We start from the raw sequence: 17,179 nt of genomic DNA on the forward strand, positions 1-17,179 counted from the left end.
TCAAGCATGACCAGTTGTGGAGGGGTGACATTGCTTCCCCGAGCCACCTGCCCTGTACCCATCCTCAATGCTGGCACTGGGAGACTAGCTTGGCAGAAGGCTCCAGCAGAGAGACTACACTTATCTCTTCCTGACCAGCTGCTGGGTTCCAAGCAGATACACATTGTGAGATGTGGACATATTGACCCAAGAAGCAGCATCCTGCTTGCACTCCCCAACCCCAATTTAAAAAAAAAGGGGCCCTGCTTTGTTCCCAGGCAACACGGCACTTTAAGGACAGATCCCAGGCCTAGGTCAAGATTCCCATTCTTACTCCCTAGCTGCCCTGGCTCAGATGGGTGTCCCCGTCCCTTGACATCAGGGTCCTGACACAGGGTTGCTAATGGCTGCACCTGGAGTGGATGCGAGGGGAGTGGTGGGTACAGCATGGAGAACAGTGCTGAGGTCACAAGACCCAACAGCTGGCCACTGAAGCCTTTCTCCTCCTTGACCCTGTGACATTCTCTGTTCCTTGGCTCACCTTCCCCCGAGGGAGGGGGAAGGGGGGCTGGGGGGACAGTACCCAGAGAGCAGGACCAGCACACAAAAGGTGCTCAAAAAGTCTCCTTTGAATTATAGCGCATGACTGCTTAAATGGGACATCCGCATCAACCCCCTTGCCAAAGTTCAAGGAGCACCATGGAGGAGGAGGGAGAATGGGGAGCCAGAGGACAGGGTAAGTTACATGCTGGCTCCTGGACATGCCATGGCTATCATACTCATGAACTCGGAGCAGCTGTGGTTACCTGCACAGGACGTACACAAGACCCAAGCAGTCAAAATTTAAGGCTAAATGGGGAGGAGCTCTCCAGGCCTCACCAATAACTGAGAACCTTTTGGCAATGGACAGCTGTTGGTAGAGGGAGAATCATTCCTGAGGGTGTGGCCACTGGTGGATTTTCCTGTGCTTAAGTAGATGGACCCTCACTCGTGCACATATAGGCAGCATTAATTGGACTTCACGGGTTATTTAAAATAAAAATAAGAAGGGGACATGAAGTTGGGAGAAGGATGTGCTGGGGGGGGGCAGGGAGAGTTAGAGGAGGAAGTGAAAGGTGGATAGATTTCATTGCATGTTTGAGATTTTCAAAGAATGGAGGAAGAGGTGCAGGGACTGGATTCGCTCCATTGGGAACAGTGAGATCAGAGGGGACAAGCCAGTGAGCACATGGGTGGCCCTCCTTGGATCCTAGAGAGACAGCCAACAGCTTTCCTGACCAGTCCAGATGTCCCTCCATCCCGGGAAGGCTGGGAAATGCCCCCTTCCCATCTCCGTGCCTGTCAACCACGGTCACAGGAGCCACCTGGGCTTCTCAGTGCACTGGGGTAGTGAAGGGTGAAAGTGAGGACACTCACCACACAGTATGATTCTACCATACATATGTGCGTGTGTGTGCTCTGGGAACCTCAGCAGGAATGTGTGCACCTGTCCACAGGTTAGTCTTCCCCAACAACACATGAACACACACACACACACACACACACACACACACCAGTACTTGCCCCCTTTTCCCACTGCTTCTGCAGGGTGGGGTAGAGGGTGTAGCCTCTGTGCTGCTCACAGCACGGTAAGGACTCCAGGGAGCCCGCCCCGCCCCCCCAGGCACTTACTTGATACCTGGCATGTCCAGCAGGTTGGTCAGGCCTGTCCAGTTGATCTGAAGGTGCTGCAGAGGGCAGAGGGAGGCTGCTAGGCTCAAGAAGCTGGGAACCCAGGACTGATACCTTTCTCCAAACTCCTCATACCCCCCCCCAAAGGGAGAAGCCCACTTGCTAGGGTGCCCCTGCTGCAGGACTGAGGTAGGGGAGATGTCTCTCAGCCTGTTAACTCTGCCCTGGGGCATGGGAGAGTATCCCAGCTAGCTTTATCAACTTGACACAGCTTAGAGGCAGCTGAGAAGCTTCAACTGAGGGATTTTCCCCTATCATACATAGGAGGGTGCCTCGATTGTTAATTGATATAGGCGGGCTCATCCACTGTGGGTGACACTATCCCCTAGGTAGGAGGGGCCTTGGGCTGAATAAGCAAGCTAGGTAAGCTTGAGACTACGTGAGCTAGCAAGCAGATTTCCTCCCTGGTTTCTGCTTTAGGTCTCTGGATTCCTACCCCGACTTCCCTCAGTGACGGACTGTTATCCATAAGCTGAGACAAACCCATTCCTCTCCCAAGTAGCTTCTGGGCAGTGTTTGAACACAACAGAATGAAACTAGAACAAGGCCCCAGGCCTTAGCTGAGGCAGGTCAGGCCTGCTGCTTCGTGCCAGGACCACCAGAGAAGGGGGCTGTGCCACACAGCCCGGTTGGCCACTTCTCAAGAGCCCAGGTTTGTCTCAGCTCCATTCCTGACCTTGGAACCCTCTTCCAGCTCAGCTCTCATCATGGGCAGAGCTCAGTCTAACTCCCCGAGGTCACCTTAAGGACCCAGCTAGGTTTGGGCCATAGGCGTCCAGCGTGGTGGATTGAAGCAATGTCCATTCTCTGCCTAAATCCCAATATGTGAGGTCTGATGTCGGCTCATGGAGAGCTCCAGGCCTGTCCCTAGGCTTTGAGCTCACCGGCTTTTGAAGGAAAAATATGGTCACAGCTCCCACAAAGGGCTTGTCCACCAGCAGGGGCTCCAGGATGATACGAAGGGTACCCTGCAACTGTGAGACAGAGTTGTGAGGGAGGGACCAGACCTCTTCTCAGACCCGCCACTCAGGTCAGTCCTCCATGGTTTCCTTATCACTCACGTCACCCTCCCTCACTGTCAGGATGACCTGCCTAGGTCACTTGCTGTCACTGAAGGGACCATAGTTCATGTTCAGGGACTTGGACATAGCTAGGACCCCACTGCTGGCCACCAAAGGCCACGAACTAACTACACTGTGGTGTGTGGGCAGCTGGGGTGGCTGGGACACAGAAGTGACTTCCAAATCTGCACACAGCTTCTATAGAGGATGTGTCCGCCTCCCAGGCCTACCTGGGTCTCAGCTACGGCACCCTCTCACTTCCCTAGGCAGATGCAGATAAAACTTGACACAAGGCGGCTCAAGAGCCCAAGGTCCAGCAGGCTAGTGAAGCCCAGCACCACCTGCTGATTTTTGTGACCTCACAGCTGCCCCTGTGTCACCAGCCCTTGCCTGGTACCATTGTGTCCTTCACAGCGTGTTCCAGCGTCGTGGGAATTTTTTTTTTTGGTTTTTACGAGACAGGGTTTCTCTGTATTGTTTTGGAGGCTATCGGTCCAGCCCAGTCTCGAACTCACAGCGATCCGCCTGTCTCTGCCTCCCGAGTGCTGGGATTAAAGGCGTGTGCTACCACCGCCCGGCGGGAAATTATTTTAAGGTGTTACTTTTGTTTATGCTGGGGAACATTTGTCTAATGATGCAAAGATGTGTTGCTTTTGTTTATGCTGCATTTGTTTAACTCTGTGAAGCTGTGTTACTGTGCCTGTCTAAAACACCTGATGGCCTAACAAAGCGCTGAATGACCAATAGCGAGGCAGGAGCAAGGACAGGCGGGGCTGGCAGGCAGAGAGGATGACTAGGAGGAGCAAGTAGAGGAGGACACTAGGGGCCAGCTGCCTGGTCAGCCACGGAGTAAGAGTGAAAGTAAGATATATAGAAGAAAAGGAAAAAGCCTGGAGGCAAAAGGTAGATGGGATAATTAAAGATAAGAAAAGCTGGCTAGGGCTGGAGAGATGGCTCAGAGGTTAAGAGCACTGACTGCTCTTCCAGGGGTCCTGAGTTCAATTCCCAGCAACCACATGGTGGCTTGCAACCATCTACAATTCAATCTGATGCCCTTTTCCGGTATGTAGGCAGAACACTGTATATGTAATATATGTATATGTATATGTAATAAATAAATTTAAAAAAAAGAAAGAAAAGCTGGCTAGAAACAAGCCAAGCTAAGGCAGGGCATTTGTAACTAAGAATAAGCCTCTGTGTGGGGTTTATTTGGGAGCTGGGCTGTGGGCTCCTCAAATGAACAAGGAGTAATAAGCAGCATTCCAGTGTGAGCTGCTTCCATTTCCCTGGCCCACTGCGGGGGGGGGGGGGGGGGTGCTGGAGCAGCCATCATGGCACCCTCACTCACCTGGATGCCATTCACACCTGCCCGGATCTTCTGAAGCTCCACGCTGATCTCACAGTCCCCAATGTAGCTGAAATAGGGAGGGTGATGAAGACAGGACGGGGGCGGGGCTCCTGCTCAGAGCAGGCAGGAAACTTGCCCAGTGATTTGCAGCCTCAGCCCTCATTGTTGGCCATCGAGTCTCATGTCACTTTTTCCGTAGCCTCAGCCTTCCTGGGCCCCTCCCAGACTCCTACACCTAGCATCTTAGGCACATTCCCACCTCTGCCTAGGAAAGCAGGGCTTTGCACTACCACCTCATCCCAGGGCACCCATGGATGAAAAGGATGGACTTGTGGGAAATATATTGTTCCTCTACCACTTCCGTATCCCCACCAAAGGGACGCATGTGCACCGCCCCCAGGTTCATCCCGCCATCGCCCCTAGTTGTTGCTGGAGGTTGAGGTAGGTGATAAAGCCTTGGAGACAGGACCAGCTGGCGGCCCCTGTCAGGTGATGGGTACAAAGGAGCCCAGAATGGGTGTCTTTGAGGGTAAAGGTCAGGAGACTGCCAAAGGTTTGAAGGAGGCTAAGGGGAGGTGACTGTCACACACCCGCACACCTGGGCGTACGAACTGCTGTTGAAGGCGCATACGCCCAGGGACAAGCAGAACAGGGTGACAGGGGTGCCAAGCACCACCCAAGAGGCTGAACTATTCATATGAGAGCACAGCATCCGGGGTCGGGAGCACTTTGTGGTCTGCCACCATTCCGACACAATGGAGGCCAGCTCCTAAGTGGGTGGCCCCGGAACCAGCGTCTGTTTCTGGCCCAGGAATGAGAGACTCTGGGAAGGAATGACAGCTGCAGGGGCTAGTGCTGTCCCCTAACGCACCTTCAATGCCTCAGCACCTCCGGAGAGACTTACTGCTTGACTCTCCCTTCCTGGCCCAAGCCCATCATGAGCCTCACCGGAAAGGCATGCTCACGACCAGTGCGGAGTGCAGCCCACTGAACAGCCAACCCAGCTGACTCTCTGGTTTTCCCGACATGTCAGAGGCCAGCTCTCCAAACAGCTTTTCTCTGTGCTCGAAGCTCCCTGGCCTCAGCACAAGTGCCTGTCTCCTCTTGTCACACCCGCCCCCTCAAACCATCTCCTCTGCGGAGGCGGCACTGATGCTCCAAGTGGCCCAGCTGCGGCTTGCAAGAGAGTTCTGCCGCCCTGGCTGTGCTGTTCAGAGCAGCTAGGGGTGCAAGATGAGGCTCAGGCTGAAGAGTGAGCCAGGGCTGGCTATTTGAGACAAGTCACCCCATCCTCTTTTCTGCACCCCATCTTTTACAAAGACAGGGGTCTCGGAAGGCTTCAGCTGCTGACTAGAGTTACCCTGCCTGTCCCCAAGACTGCAGTTCTCACCAGATCTGCAGGTCCAGGGTCACTTTCCTTCGGTTGCCTTTGTCAGTGTGTGCCTTGACACCGTTCACCTTGGGGCACTGGAAGAGATGAGATGAAGAAGGGCTGTGGGTCCCCTTCTTGTTTTTCCTTCCTATCACAGCTACTGACCAGTCTGGAGAAGACACGGGGCAATGGGGGACACAGCTTGGCCTCATATGTCCACAGCCTAGCCCCGAGACAGTGGAATGGAAATAAGGAACAGCCACTCTGTTCCCCACCAGGAGGGACTTGGGGGACGAGAGTTTAACAGGAGTGTGACAAATGGGAAGGAGCTGGCCCCACACGGGTATGGTGAAGGCAGGGTCACTGGCTCAGGGATCCAGTCCCTCCTGTCTTCATCTCTCCCTCTGCTCACTGTTCTCTCAGGTACTCTAAGACTAATCAATAGTAAAAACTAAATTTCATTTGCACCTGAACTAGTAACACGCATGCCCACGTGCGGAGGTGGAAAGTTCACGGGCGTCTGCCTTTGAGTTTGGAATGCATTTTACAGAAAGATGAATATAGAAACAGATGCATGGACATAATAAATCAAACACAGCAAGATATTAAAATCTGTACAGTTGAGATAACAGATCTGTGATGTTCATTGAATAATTCATTAAACATTTTATATGTTTGAAAATTTTTGCAATAAGTGATTGAAAAAATTTAACCAGTTATAAAAGGAGAAGGGATTCTATTAAGTTTCTATTCACTCCATGGAAAGGGGCATTTTAAAATGTATTACTGGGGCTGGAGAGAGGGCGCAGTGGTTAATAGAATATGCTGCTTTCAGAGAAGACCAGGGTTTGGTTCCAGAACCTACATAGTGGCTCAGGGGTCTGCTGCCCTCCCCTCATTCCCCGGAGCCTCTGGCATGTGTGCGATGCATATAAACTCACTCAGGCATATACATAAAATCTAGAAATATATTAACCTTTGAATAGATTCTCAGACTATGGAGTTCATTAAAACAATGTTTTATCTGTACCGCTTGTTTTCTCACAATTAATATTCATTTTGTATTTTAGATTCTTTGTGGTACCTGTAATTGAGCCCAAGACCTTCCATGTGTTGGGCAACTTTGAATTTTATATTACCTTTTTCTTTAGAAGTCTCCAGAATTGTAAAAGCTGCTAAGGGCACCCACAGCTTGGCTCTGCCCTGGCTCATTGGAGTCTGGTCTGGGGGGAGGGGTACTGGGCTCAGTCACCATTTCTTGGGGCCTACTGGATTGCCTGGCATTTATGAATGTTTAGCTACCCCAATACCTCATCTTCAGGGATGATTAGGGTGTCCACTGTATGCCAGGCAGGATAGTCCTGGTTCAGGCTCACAGTTGGACAAGGGCACCAGACCAGAACGTGGCTTCCACATGCCAGACATTGTTCACACAGTTGCAGAAGCCATCTGAGGCCTGGCCTGTGGTCCATGCTTACGGCAGCCCTTAGAAATGGGTCCTTTCCTTTTATGTGTTAGGAAGCTGGGTCACTGCAGCACCGAGGACGCTAAAGACACTGGCAACTGTGAAAGAAGCAGGTAGGACAAATACACAGGGGTATGCTTGAGCCTGTCTAGGTCCTGGGAGAACACCACAGTCAGAGGGAGGAGGGGAAATGGGAGGATGAGGAACAGATGGGATGGGCAAGGCCAAGAACAGAAGGCCTTGAAAGGGCAGGATGGAGAGTGAGAGCAGTCGCCTGCAGGGCTAGAACATCTGGTCAACCTCCTCAGGCTCAGTGCCCAAGGGGTAGCCTGGGGTGGCACAGGCTCTGCTCTAAACTCAGCAGTATGAAGTCCCCCTGCTCTGCCTGCTAAATTTTCCCATAATTCAGACATCACTCCTTTTGGAATGCCTGTGGTCTCCACAGAACAAGTGTGAACTCCTAAGGTCTAGAACTACTTTGTGGCACTGTCATAAACCACTAGGCAGAGGTCACAGCTGACTTGGGGTTAGCAGTTACAACCTGCTCATCTCTCCATCTGGCTCCTTCCATGCATGTTTCTAAAATCTCTAGAAAAGGGGGTACTAGTTCCCCCAGCTTCTTTCTGCTCTCTGGCCCTCGCTTCCTTGGAACCTGGAAAGTTGGGTAGGGGGACAGGAGGCGAGAGTTGTGCACTGGAACTGATGAGCTGGGAAATGCAGGCAAAGGCTGTGGTTCTCTGAGGCCCAGTGGAGTCCTTGTAATCAAGTGACTGTCCTGGGTGGAAGAGAGGACAGAGAAAAGACTGCCCAGCAAGTCCAGGCTGACCTCACTGAGGGAGCACCAACCTTCTGTCCGAAGTAGAGCTTCGTGAAGGTGAAGGTCCTGAGGTGGGCACTCTTCTCCCGGATCTTGGGCTCCAGCTTCTCCCGCACCTTGTTCTCCATGATCATGCTTAGGTAGGGCCAGATCTGCGTGATGATCTGCAAGTAGGGACAGAAGCCCTCACAGGTCAGGTCTGTGCCCCCAGAATGCAGATCTGCAGCAGCCTAGATCCTCTGCAGCCTGGTCTCATGGGTGGAGTCCACAGTCTTCATGATGCCTGCCCATAGGCCTCCCACCTACCCATCCATCCATTCTGTAACACCTGAGGACAGCAGCAGATCACCTCTAGGCAGAGGGTTAGAGTTTTTCAGAGTACCATGGAAACACACTTATGTTTAATTCAGTAATATAAGGCCATCAACTCTGCCCCAAACACATCCTCTCTCTGCACTGCAGCTCATACACAGTAACATGCTAACTGTTTAAGAAAAAAACAGCAGCAGAGGAGATTGATAAATTGTTTTCTGTGAGTATAATTTCTACAAGCCAGAAAAGGTAGACTTTGGTCCATTTCTGTACCAGGATGAGTCAAAGGGCTGGTCTGAAAGTCATGTTTGGGACCAAGTTTCTCCTGATGCCAGGGCCTCATGTACCCATGCTCTAGTCCTTATGCAAATATCAAATTGCTTACACAAGCCCAGATGGTCTAGCCTACTACACACCCAGCTGATTGGTACAGCCTATGGCTCCTAGGCTACAAACCTGCCCAGCAAGTTACTGTGGTGAATACTGCAGGCAACCATGACACAGTAGGCAGTGTTTGTAAAAAGAACCAAGCCTAGAAAAGACATGGTTGAAACACTGGACAGGAAATGTTCAGCTCCAATTATAATCTATGGGACCACTATAGTATTTGGTTCATAGATGACATAAAAAAGATCAAAATTTGCCCAAAGGACATTGACACAATATTTTTATTCTTTACATTGTGTGTATGTGTGGGCTTGCACTATAGTACTCACGTGGAGGTCAGAGGACGATTACAGGAGTCTAACATGTATGTTGTAGGGATGGGCAAGCTCTCTCACTGGCAAGGCACAATGTTTTCAGATGACCTATAGACTGTTTTAGTTTCTTTTAGTAATGGCAACTTCCTATTGTAGTGGGAGTGAAGTGAAGATGTTGGGTAGCAAGGGCAAGTGACAGTAGTAGCAGGGGCTTTGGGCTTCAGGGTAAAGATGCTCCTCCTCCACTCTGCTCCTCCCTATAAGCACAGCAGAGCCTAAAGCTATATGGGACCCAGGGGCTTATGGTCTCTTTCTTGGAGGCCTTGCCTGCACCACCTTCCTGTGTTCTCCAGCGCTTGTGGCATCACCCTCATGTACAGTTCCCTTCACAGTTGCCTCCGTCCTCATCCTAACAGCCGCCTCCATGGTCAAGTAGCACTCAGTGAAGATGCAGGCTCTGCAGTGATCAGGGCCTGGCTGGCACTCACAGGAAGGGCTCTGCAGAGTATGGTCCTGAGGCCTGGTACCCAGTTCTTCACTACAGAACTCAGGTCACTCTTAAAGCAGTGAGCTGGGACAGCTTTTGATGCACTTGGCAACGGCCTTTGCAGGAACGTGAAATATCAATCTTAGATGAACAACTGTCACATGTGCTAACATCTGACCTAAGTGAGTGCCGCTATGGACCAAGTCTCCTCCCAGGGTTAAGTCAGAGAGTCAGGAGTCTACAGGAATGGGCTGCAGGGGACCCCTGATAGATCAGGTCAGGGGGTGAGACCTAAGCTTCTCATCTGGAAATTCAGGGTTCCTGATGCAGAACATGGAGCAGCTAGCCAGAACAAGGGGAGTTCCCGTAGACAACCTTCCACCAGTCACAAGAGTGACATACTCACCATGGGTTTGGGAAGGAATCATAACCACTCCCATTTTACAGATAATGAAACTGGCTCAGAGATGTTGGGCAAATTGCCCAAGGTTGTACACCAGTGGTTTTGTGGCAGGGCTGGGGGCCACATGGAACCCAGATGTTGTGTCTAACTAGTCTCTTCCTTTACTTATAAAATAATCTTGAGAGGAGGGAAATAAGGGCTGTTTTTTTCTCTATAAATTTTCTGTGTAATTTTAGTCCAGATATTAATTTAAAACTTACTTAAAGGAAAAACTTAAAGAGAAGAAAACTCTGTGAACCACTCAATGGAGGAACCAATGGGAGCTCGGCAGTGGAGGGCCTCTCCGCCCATCCCTAGCAAGGAAAGTGCAGTCTGAGGTTTGGGTCTGCACAGCACTCCTGCTGGGGTTGCCCAGGGACTCTGATGCTGAGTACCAAAGGGCTGCATGTGGGGTGCCCAGGCCTGCAACGGACCCAGCTCTTCCTGCCCACCAAAGGGCTGCATGTGGGGTGCCCAGGCCTGCAACGGACCCAGCTCTTCCTGCCCACCAAAGGGCTGCATGTGGGGTACCCAGGCCTGCAACGGACCCAGCTCTTCCTGCCCACCAAAGGGCTGCATGTGGGGTGCCCAGGCCTGCAACGGACCCAGCTCTTCCTGCCCACCAAAGGGCTGCATGTGGGGTGCCCAGGCCTGCAACGGACCCAGCTCTTCCTGCCCACCAAAGGGCTGCATGTGGGGTGCCCAGGCCTGCAACGGACCCAGCTCTTCCTGCCCACCAAAGGGCTGCATGTGGGGTGCCCAGGCCTGCAACGGACCCAGCTCTTCCTGCCCACCAAAGGGCTGCATGTGGGGTGCCCAGGCCTGCAACGGACCCAGCTCTTCCTGCCCACCAAAGGGCTGCATGTGGGGTGCCCAGGCCTGCAACGGACCCAGCTCTTCCTGCCCACCAAAGGGCTGCATGTGGGGTGCCCAGGCCTGCAACGGACCCAGCTCTTCCTGCCCACCAAAGGGCTGCATGTGGGGTGCCCAGGCCTGCAACGGACCCAGCTCTTCCTGCCCACCAAAGGGCTGCATGTGGGGTGCCCAGGCCTGCAACGGACCCAGCTCTTCCTGCCCACCAAAGGGCTGCATGTGGGGTGCCCAGGCCTGCAACGGACCCAGCTCTTCCTGCCCACCAAAGGGCTGCATGTGGGGTGCCCAGGCCTGCAACGGACCCAGCTCTTCCTGCCCACCAAAGGGCTGCATGTGGGGTGCCCAGGCCTGCAACGGACCCAGCTCTTCCTGCCCACCAAAGGGCTGCATGTGGGGTGCCCAGGCCTGCAATGGACCCAGCTCTTCCTGCCCACCAAAGGGCTGCATGTGGGGTGCCCAGGCCTGCAACGGACCCAGCTCTTCCTGCCCACCAAAGGGCAGCATGTGGGGTGCCCAGGCCTGCAACGGACCCAGCTCTTCCTGCCCACCAATGGCCTTACCTTATTGGCCCACTCCACACGCTCCACATCTGGGAAATGTATCTAGAAAAGAGAAACCCCAAAAGGAATTTAGGCAAGAGCCACATGCCCCCAGCAAGAGGCTTGGCAAGCCCTGTCCTGCTGCCTGGAAGGTGGCTCAGTGAGTTCTCACCCCTTGCTTCTGTGTAGGTCACAGGGTGTCCTCAGCACCCACTGCACACCTGCCCCTGCCTATTTGGGGCAAGTTTACTCTCCTAGCCCTGCTTTCATTTCACAGGAGAAGCCAGCTCCACAGTGCCGTCTCGGCCTGTGGTAGCCTGAGGAAGATTCTTTGCACTGGACATCCCCAGGTTCCCTGAGCTAGTAAGCAAGTTTGCACCTTACAGATTTCATTCATTCACTTCAAGGAGGCAAGAGATATACTCCATGTTAAAACAAAACACAAACACAAATGCAAAGCTTAGCTAAGCAAAGGGAGATTCAGAAGTTTATCAGAAAATGTCACCCCTCAGTGACAGCCATCTTTAACAGGGTGCCATTTCCGATGGCCACTAGGGGGTGGCTGTCATGAAGAATCTATCCTTTCTCCTTTCTCCTTATTTTCAGGAGTCCCACACAAGCCTCCCTCTCTCCAGCACAAAGGAACCCTCAGGCCTTGTCACATAGCCACATAAATTCCTCTAAGTCTCAGCCATTCTTCCTGCTCTTGGTGAGCTGGAGGGGCCAGCAGGGCTAGTGGGCCCCAGGTTGCAGGCTAACCTCTACACGGCTTGCCTCTATCCTCATGATATCCTCTGGATCTCTTAGTCCAAGCACCCACCTTCCTAACAAGGTCCTACACATTCCAGTTCCCAGGGTGTCGAACAGTCCCCCTGACACATCCCTGTTCTCTTGGACTGCCATTTGTTACTTCTAGTTCCCAAAGTAGAGGACAGATGTCCCTCTGGGTGTCTGATGGTTCTCCATTGTAGAACTCAATACACTTTACGACAGCCTCTTGGTGTCACCCTCTCTCCCTACCAGCCTGGAAATGTCTGGCTTCACGACAGCCTCTTGGTGTCACCCTCTCTCCCTACCAGCCTGGAAATGTCTGGCTTCCTGCTGCAGCCTGGTCCTAGCATAGGAATGTCCCATTAAACACTCATGGAATGAAGTGACATGGAAGAACACTGATTGAATGTGTGCAGGCATGAAGGTTAGCTTCTTGCCCTTGGGGCTCAGGCTGATGAAGGAGACAGGTAGAGAGCAGACCACCTGGGCACAGGGTCAGGACTGAGACAGGAGGAAGGGACCAGGAGGAGAGAGTTTGGCTTCAGCCCGGTCCTTGATGGTACTGCCTCTTTGCTGGACCATTCCCTCTCCATCCCAAGCTACCATACTTCCTGCCCTAGCACATTCTAGGCGTGGATCCTTCCACATTCCCAGCCCAGGTGGGTCTCCATCGTTGGGAGCTGAGTTGTTCTGCCTCTGGACCCTGGAGGTCGATCCAGTTTGGCAGGTCCAATGCTGGTCACCCGTGGGAGCTGGTCAAATGTCAGTTCCTAAGCCTGGCACCTCCTGAATCAGAGTGTGTTGGGGTGGGGCCCTCTGACTTATTTTTAACAAGCTCCCGGGGTGACTCTGGAGCACAGTCAGGGCTGGCTGTGAGATATCAATGAACAGCCCACGCTTCGTGTTAAGGGGACCCACACCTGCCCTAAAAGGGTGGGAACAAGAAAATGATCAGGCCCATGTTTCTGAAGTTGCCACGGTCTCCGTCAGTTTACCAAGCCTGCCTTTGAGGCTCTCCACAAATGGTTTGAACTCCCACCAAGGACAGCAAGTCAGTCTAAGAAAACTTTTTACCACCACCAGGGCGTCCAGTTTGGTGCCTCCCCCCCACCCCCAGCCTGAATCTTGGCACCTATCTTTACCCTGGAGAGCTGACACACGGGAGCCATGACACACTGTGCCCGGTGAGCAGGAAACAGAAGCCCGATACTAACACGCTGTGATGTGGAAAAGCCAGCCAACTTATCTCCCCATCACACCTGCCTTTTATTTAGTTATTTAGTTATTTGTTTGTTTGTTTATTTATTTATTGTCTTTCTGGACTGTCTATCCATGCCAAATTCTCAAGGCTATCCTAAGTTTTTATTTGCGTCTTGAAGATTTAGATCTGTACTCTCCCTGGAATTTTTTAACAGGATAAGATAAGGATATCATTCTATATGTCTCCGTCCCACTTCCCTTACGGCAGTCTTCCATGGTCCACGTGAGTGTGTCTGGAGTGTGTTTCTAGCTAAGCGTCAACCCCATCAGCTTGTTTGCCTGTTCAGACTTGCAGTCACCGTGTCTTTTCTAAATGACCTGGGCAGAGATTGTCCCTTTCTGTTTTTCTTTCCCAAACATATGTAGATAATGGGAAGGTGCTAGCCGACTTTGCGTGGTTGCGATAAAACACCTGAGACACTCAGCTCACAGAGGCCCAGGACCCCATTTGAGGACACCAGGAATGTACTAACTTCCTTCCACTAAGCCCCGCCCCTTACAGGCTTCATCACCTTCCACCTACACTGGACAGAGACCAAGCCCTTGCCACAGGGCTTGGGGGGGGTTCCAGTTCAAACCCCTGCAGTGGACATTTGTTCTCCCATAGGGGCACTGACACTTGTACCTCTTGAAATTTACACCATGGTTTATCACATTTGTGTTTAGGACCATAAACCTTTTCTATAAAAAGTTTATACATTTTGTCAGATAACTTTGTGGGGTTTGCAGTTTAAACAAAATTGCTGTTTCACTTTCTGAAAAACTTCGCTGAGAATTTTGAATAGTTCTAATAATTGTTCCTTGATATTCCTGGGTTATTTGTTCTCCTCTCTCTCTCTCTCTCTCTCTCTCTCTCTCTCTCTCTCTCTCTCTCTCTCTCTCTCTCTCTCTCTCTCTCTCTCTCTCTCTCTCTCTCTCTCCCTCCCTTCCTCCCTCTCTGTTTCTGGCGTGACATACAGATACACACCATATCCACACCCATCAGTTTTCTCCTAGGTTATTTTTATATATTTACTGTCTCCTGTAGCATTCTTTCTCTTTCTTCCTTGCTGACCTTGTCTTTGCACATTTCCTGTGCTTTTCCTAACCAGCCAGGCCCTGTGTTTGAGGAGCAGCAGTGGAGAAATGGGGCATCTCTGCCTGGCCTTCAGGGGAAGCTCCTAGGGTCTCTTTTATAAAACACTTTACTGTGGACGCAGGTCAGCACCTGCTGGAGTCGGGGAGGCTCTTTAATCGACATGCTTTCATTCCACAAGGGCATTTATGATATCTAGTTTTTTTCTCATGCCCACTGAGATAATCATCAATGTTGTCCGCTTAAGTGGTCGTGCTTTTGAAACAGAGCCAGCTCTCACCCAACAAGTGGGGAGCCATGCCTGATACTGGAAGCCTAGTTAACTACTTTGGGCTGTTAATTCATGGACCTTAGAGAAAACCCTGCAACTACAACTTAACTAAACCAACATAATATCTAACGACATTATAAATATCTGTCCTTACACCCACAGGTACGTGTAGTGTTCACCATTCATCAAGAACACTTCTCTTTGCAATAGATGTAGGCCATTACAGGAAACCACAAGCAGTCAAAACGCAGTTACAGAGTCTGGTCCCAATGGATGCATGTACAAAACAACTCCTGCACCTAAGGCTCGGGGTCATTGCAGAAGAGGGAGGGGGAGAGACTGTAAGAGCCAGGGGACCAGGGAGTTTGCTACTGGATTGTCTTGTCTCTCCTAGGAATGCCAAAAGCTACACCCATAAAGTCTCACCAACATGACTGCATAAACACAAGCTGAACAAGGACAACTCATAGCCATGCTAACTAAAATGGACAAAGGAAAGCCCATGATGTCTCAACCCTACACAAAGAACTACAGGCAACTAGGGAATGCTGGGAGCTGGGGAGACAGGGAAAAACACACCCATCAATTATTCAAATCAACTGATCATCCTTGAAAATGCATATATACAAGGAGCAATATGCATGTTGTATTCATGTGTTTAGGATTATATGCATGTGTGTCTACACACACACACACACAACAAGAACAATTAAAAAGAGACTATGAATTAGAAAGAAATCAAGGTAGTAGAGGTACATGGGAGTATTTGGAGTTGGAGGAGGAAAGGAACAGGGCAAATGGTGTTAATTGTCTCATAACCTTCTCAAAAATGTAACTTTTAAGGAGAAATGATTAAAAATGAAAAAAAAACTATTTAACTCTTGGGATAAACTCCATTTGATGTTATATTTTACTTGGGCCTTATGTTCATGGGATTCAAAGTGATGCCTAAAACTTTTTCTCTTTTTCTGTGTGTGTGTGTGTGTGTGTGTGTGTGTGTGTGTGTGAGAGAGAGAGAGAGAGAGAGAGAGAGAGATGTGTATGTACATGCACATAGAAGTCACAGGTTAACATCTGGTGTCCTCCTCAATCTCTCTCCACCTTAAATTCCAAGATGAGGTCTCTCACTGACCCTGGAGCTCACTAATCCAGCTATATATGGTGGGTTCAGTTCCCAGCATCCACACAGTGGCTCACAATCATCCCTAACTCCACTTCCAGGGGATCTGATGCCCACTTCTGACCTCCCTGGGTACCAATCATGCACACGGTGCAATACATACATATAAATAAAGCACAAGTAAAATAAAATGAATAAATCTAATAAAATTTTCTATTATTTCTTTGTGATATGAACAAAGATGAAACCTGTTGGTAATCCTTCTAGGGTCTAGAACATGATTAACCCCTGTGACCGTTCCATGGGTGACTGTTATGAATGATGTCTTGCTGATATGTTTTGCCTTGGGTTTGGTTTTTGCGTGGCTGGCTATTGTCACAGAGGGGTAGACGAGGATTTCCAAGCCCCACTGCTGGTCCATCTACTTCCTCACACAGCCGCCAACTTCGATTTCAGCCTTGTACTGTGAAATCAGTGTGTCCATGATGACATCTAATTATCACCCTTTGCGAGCATGCATCACCCTTCCTTGCCTTCAGACTTGCATTAAACTCCACTTTGTCTAATGTGGCAACTGCTATTTAAGACTGCTGCTGTTGCCGTACTGCTCAGTTGTATCCTTTACATACTATTTTCAATATTAAAAAAAAGACTTTGAGATATGTGTACTCGAGTGCAATATCTGAGGGGGCCAGCGGAGAGTTGGGGTTACAGACAGTTGTGGGCCACCCAACACGGATGCTATGAACTGAGCTCAGGGCTTCTGCATAACAGTAACTTCTCGTAATTGTGGGACTCTCAGCCCTCAACCTTTTTTTTTCTTTAAGTTTTTCTTTTGCTAGCTTATAAAATATTAAGTTTGGGGGCTGGTAGGATGGCTCAGTGGGCAAAGACACCTGTCACTAAGCCTGATGATCTGGATTCAATCCCTGAAACTCATGGTAGGAGAGAACCAACTCTCCCAAGTTATCTTCTGGCCTCCACACAAGTTCACACACACGGGGCAGGGGAGCCAGTGCAAAAGATAATAAAATAGAAATGTAATTTTAAAAAGTCTTTAGGAACAATTAGGCTTCAGAGGGGATTTTAAAAATCATCTCTGTTGTTTCTCTGTCCGCTTCTTCTCCCGCATCCTCCCTGTGCTCTCTCTCCACTGGGAGCCGCCCTTCCTCTGTCATAGCACCTGTGCCTGCATGTCCTCTCCCCTCTTGCTCTGGCTCATGGCCTCCTGTCTATCCCCGTAGTCTACACCTGCTCTCACGAACCTTTATTTGCATAAACACAGACATTTACTGTCAGGATCCACTCATGAGGCACCGTGTGATTTTTGTCCTCCTGAGACTAGGTCACCTCACTTCATACCTTCCAGTCACCCATTTTACTGAAATTCCAATAACTCCATTTTTCCTAAGACCTGAGTAGAACCCATTCATTGTACACATATTACATATATGTCATTTTGTCATTATCCATCCATCGATACGCTAGATGTCAAGCCTGGTTCCATTTCTTTGCTACTGCTCTGTCCTACCAGGAAGCCTTCAGACTAACTAAC

At 50.4% G+C, this 17,179-nt stretch overlaps 1 protein-coding gene across 2 annotated transcripts in view; it reads right to left on the reverse strand.

The window, feature by feature from the left end:
* The window catches only part of Esyt3 (extended synaptotagmin 3), a 45,738-nt gene that overhangs the window by 16,608 nt on the left and 11,951 nt on the right, over positions 1-17,179 (reverse strand). For both annotated transcript variants that reach the window (XM_021228330.2, XM_013114828.3), the window contains exons 2-7: positions 11,149-11,190; positions 7,803-7,937; positions 5,510-5,586; positions 4,120-4,186; positions 2,595-2,684; positions 1,651-1,706 (exon numbers count right to left, since the gene is read on the reverse strand). In XM_021228330.2, the coding sequence (XP_021083989.1) occupies positions 1,651-1,706; positions 2,595-2,684; positions 4,120-4,186; positions 5,510-5,586; positions 7,803-7,937; positions 11,149-11,190 (467 nt within the window). The remainder of the gene's footprint in view (positions 1-1,650; positions 1,707-2,594; positions 2,685-4,119; positions 4,187-5,509; positions 5,587-7,802; positions 7,938-11,148; positions 11,191-17,179) is intronic.

This window comes from Mesocricetus auratus, unplaced genomic scaffold (genome assembly GCF_017639785.1).
Source record: "Mesocricetus auratus isolate SY011 unplaced genomic scaffold, BCM_Maur_2.0 Super-Scaffold_100691, whole genome shotgun sequence".
NCBI classification, from domain to species: domain Eukaryota; kingdom Metazoa; phylum Chordata; class Mammalia; order Rodentia; family Cricetidae; genus Mesocricetus; species Mesocricetus auratus.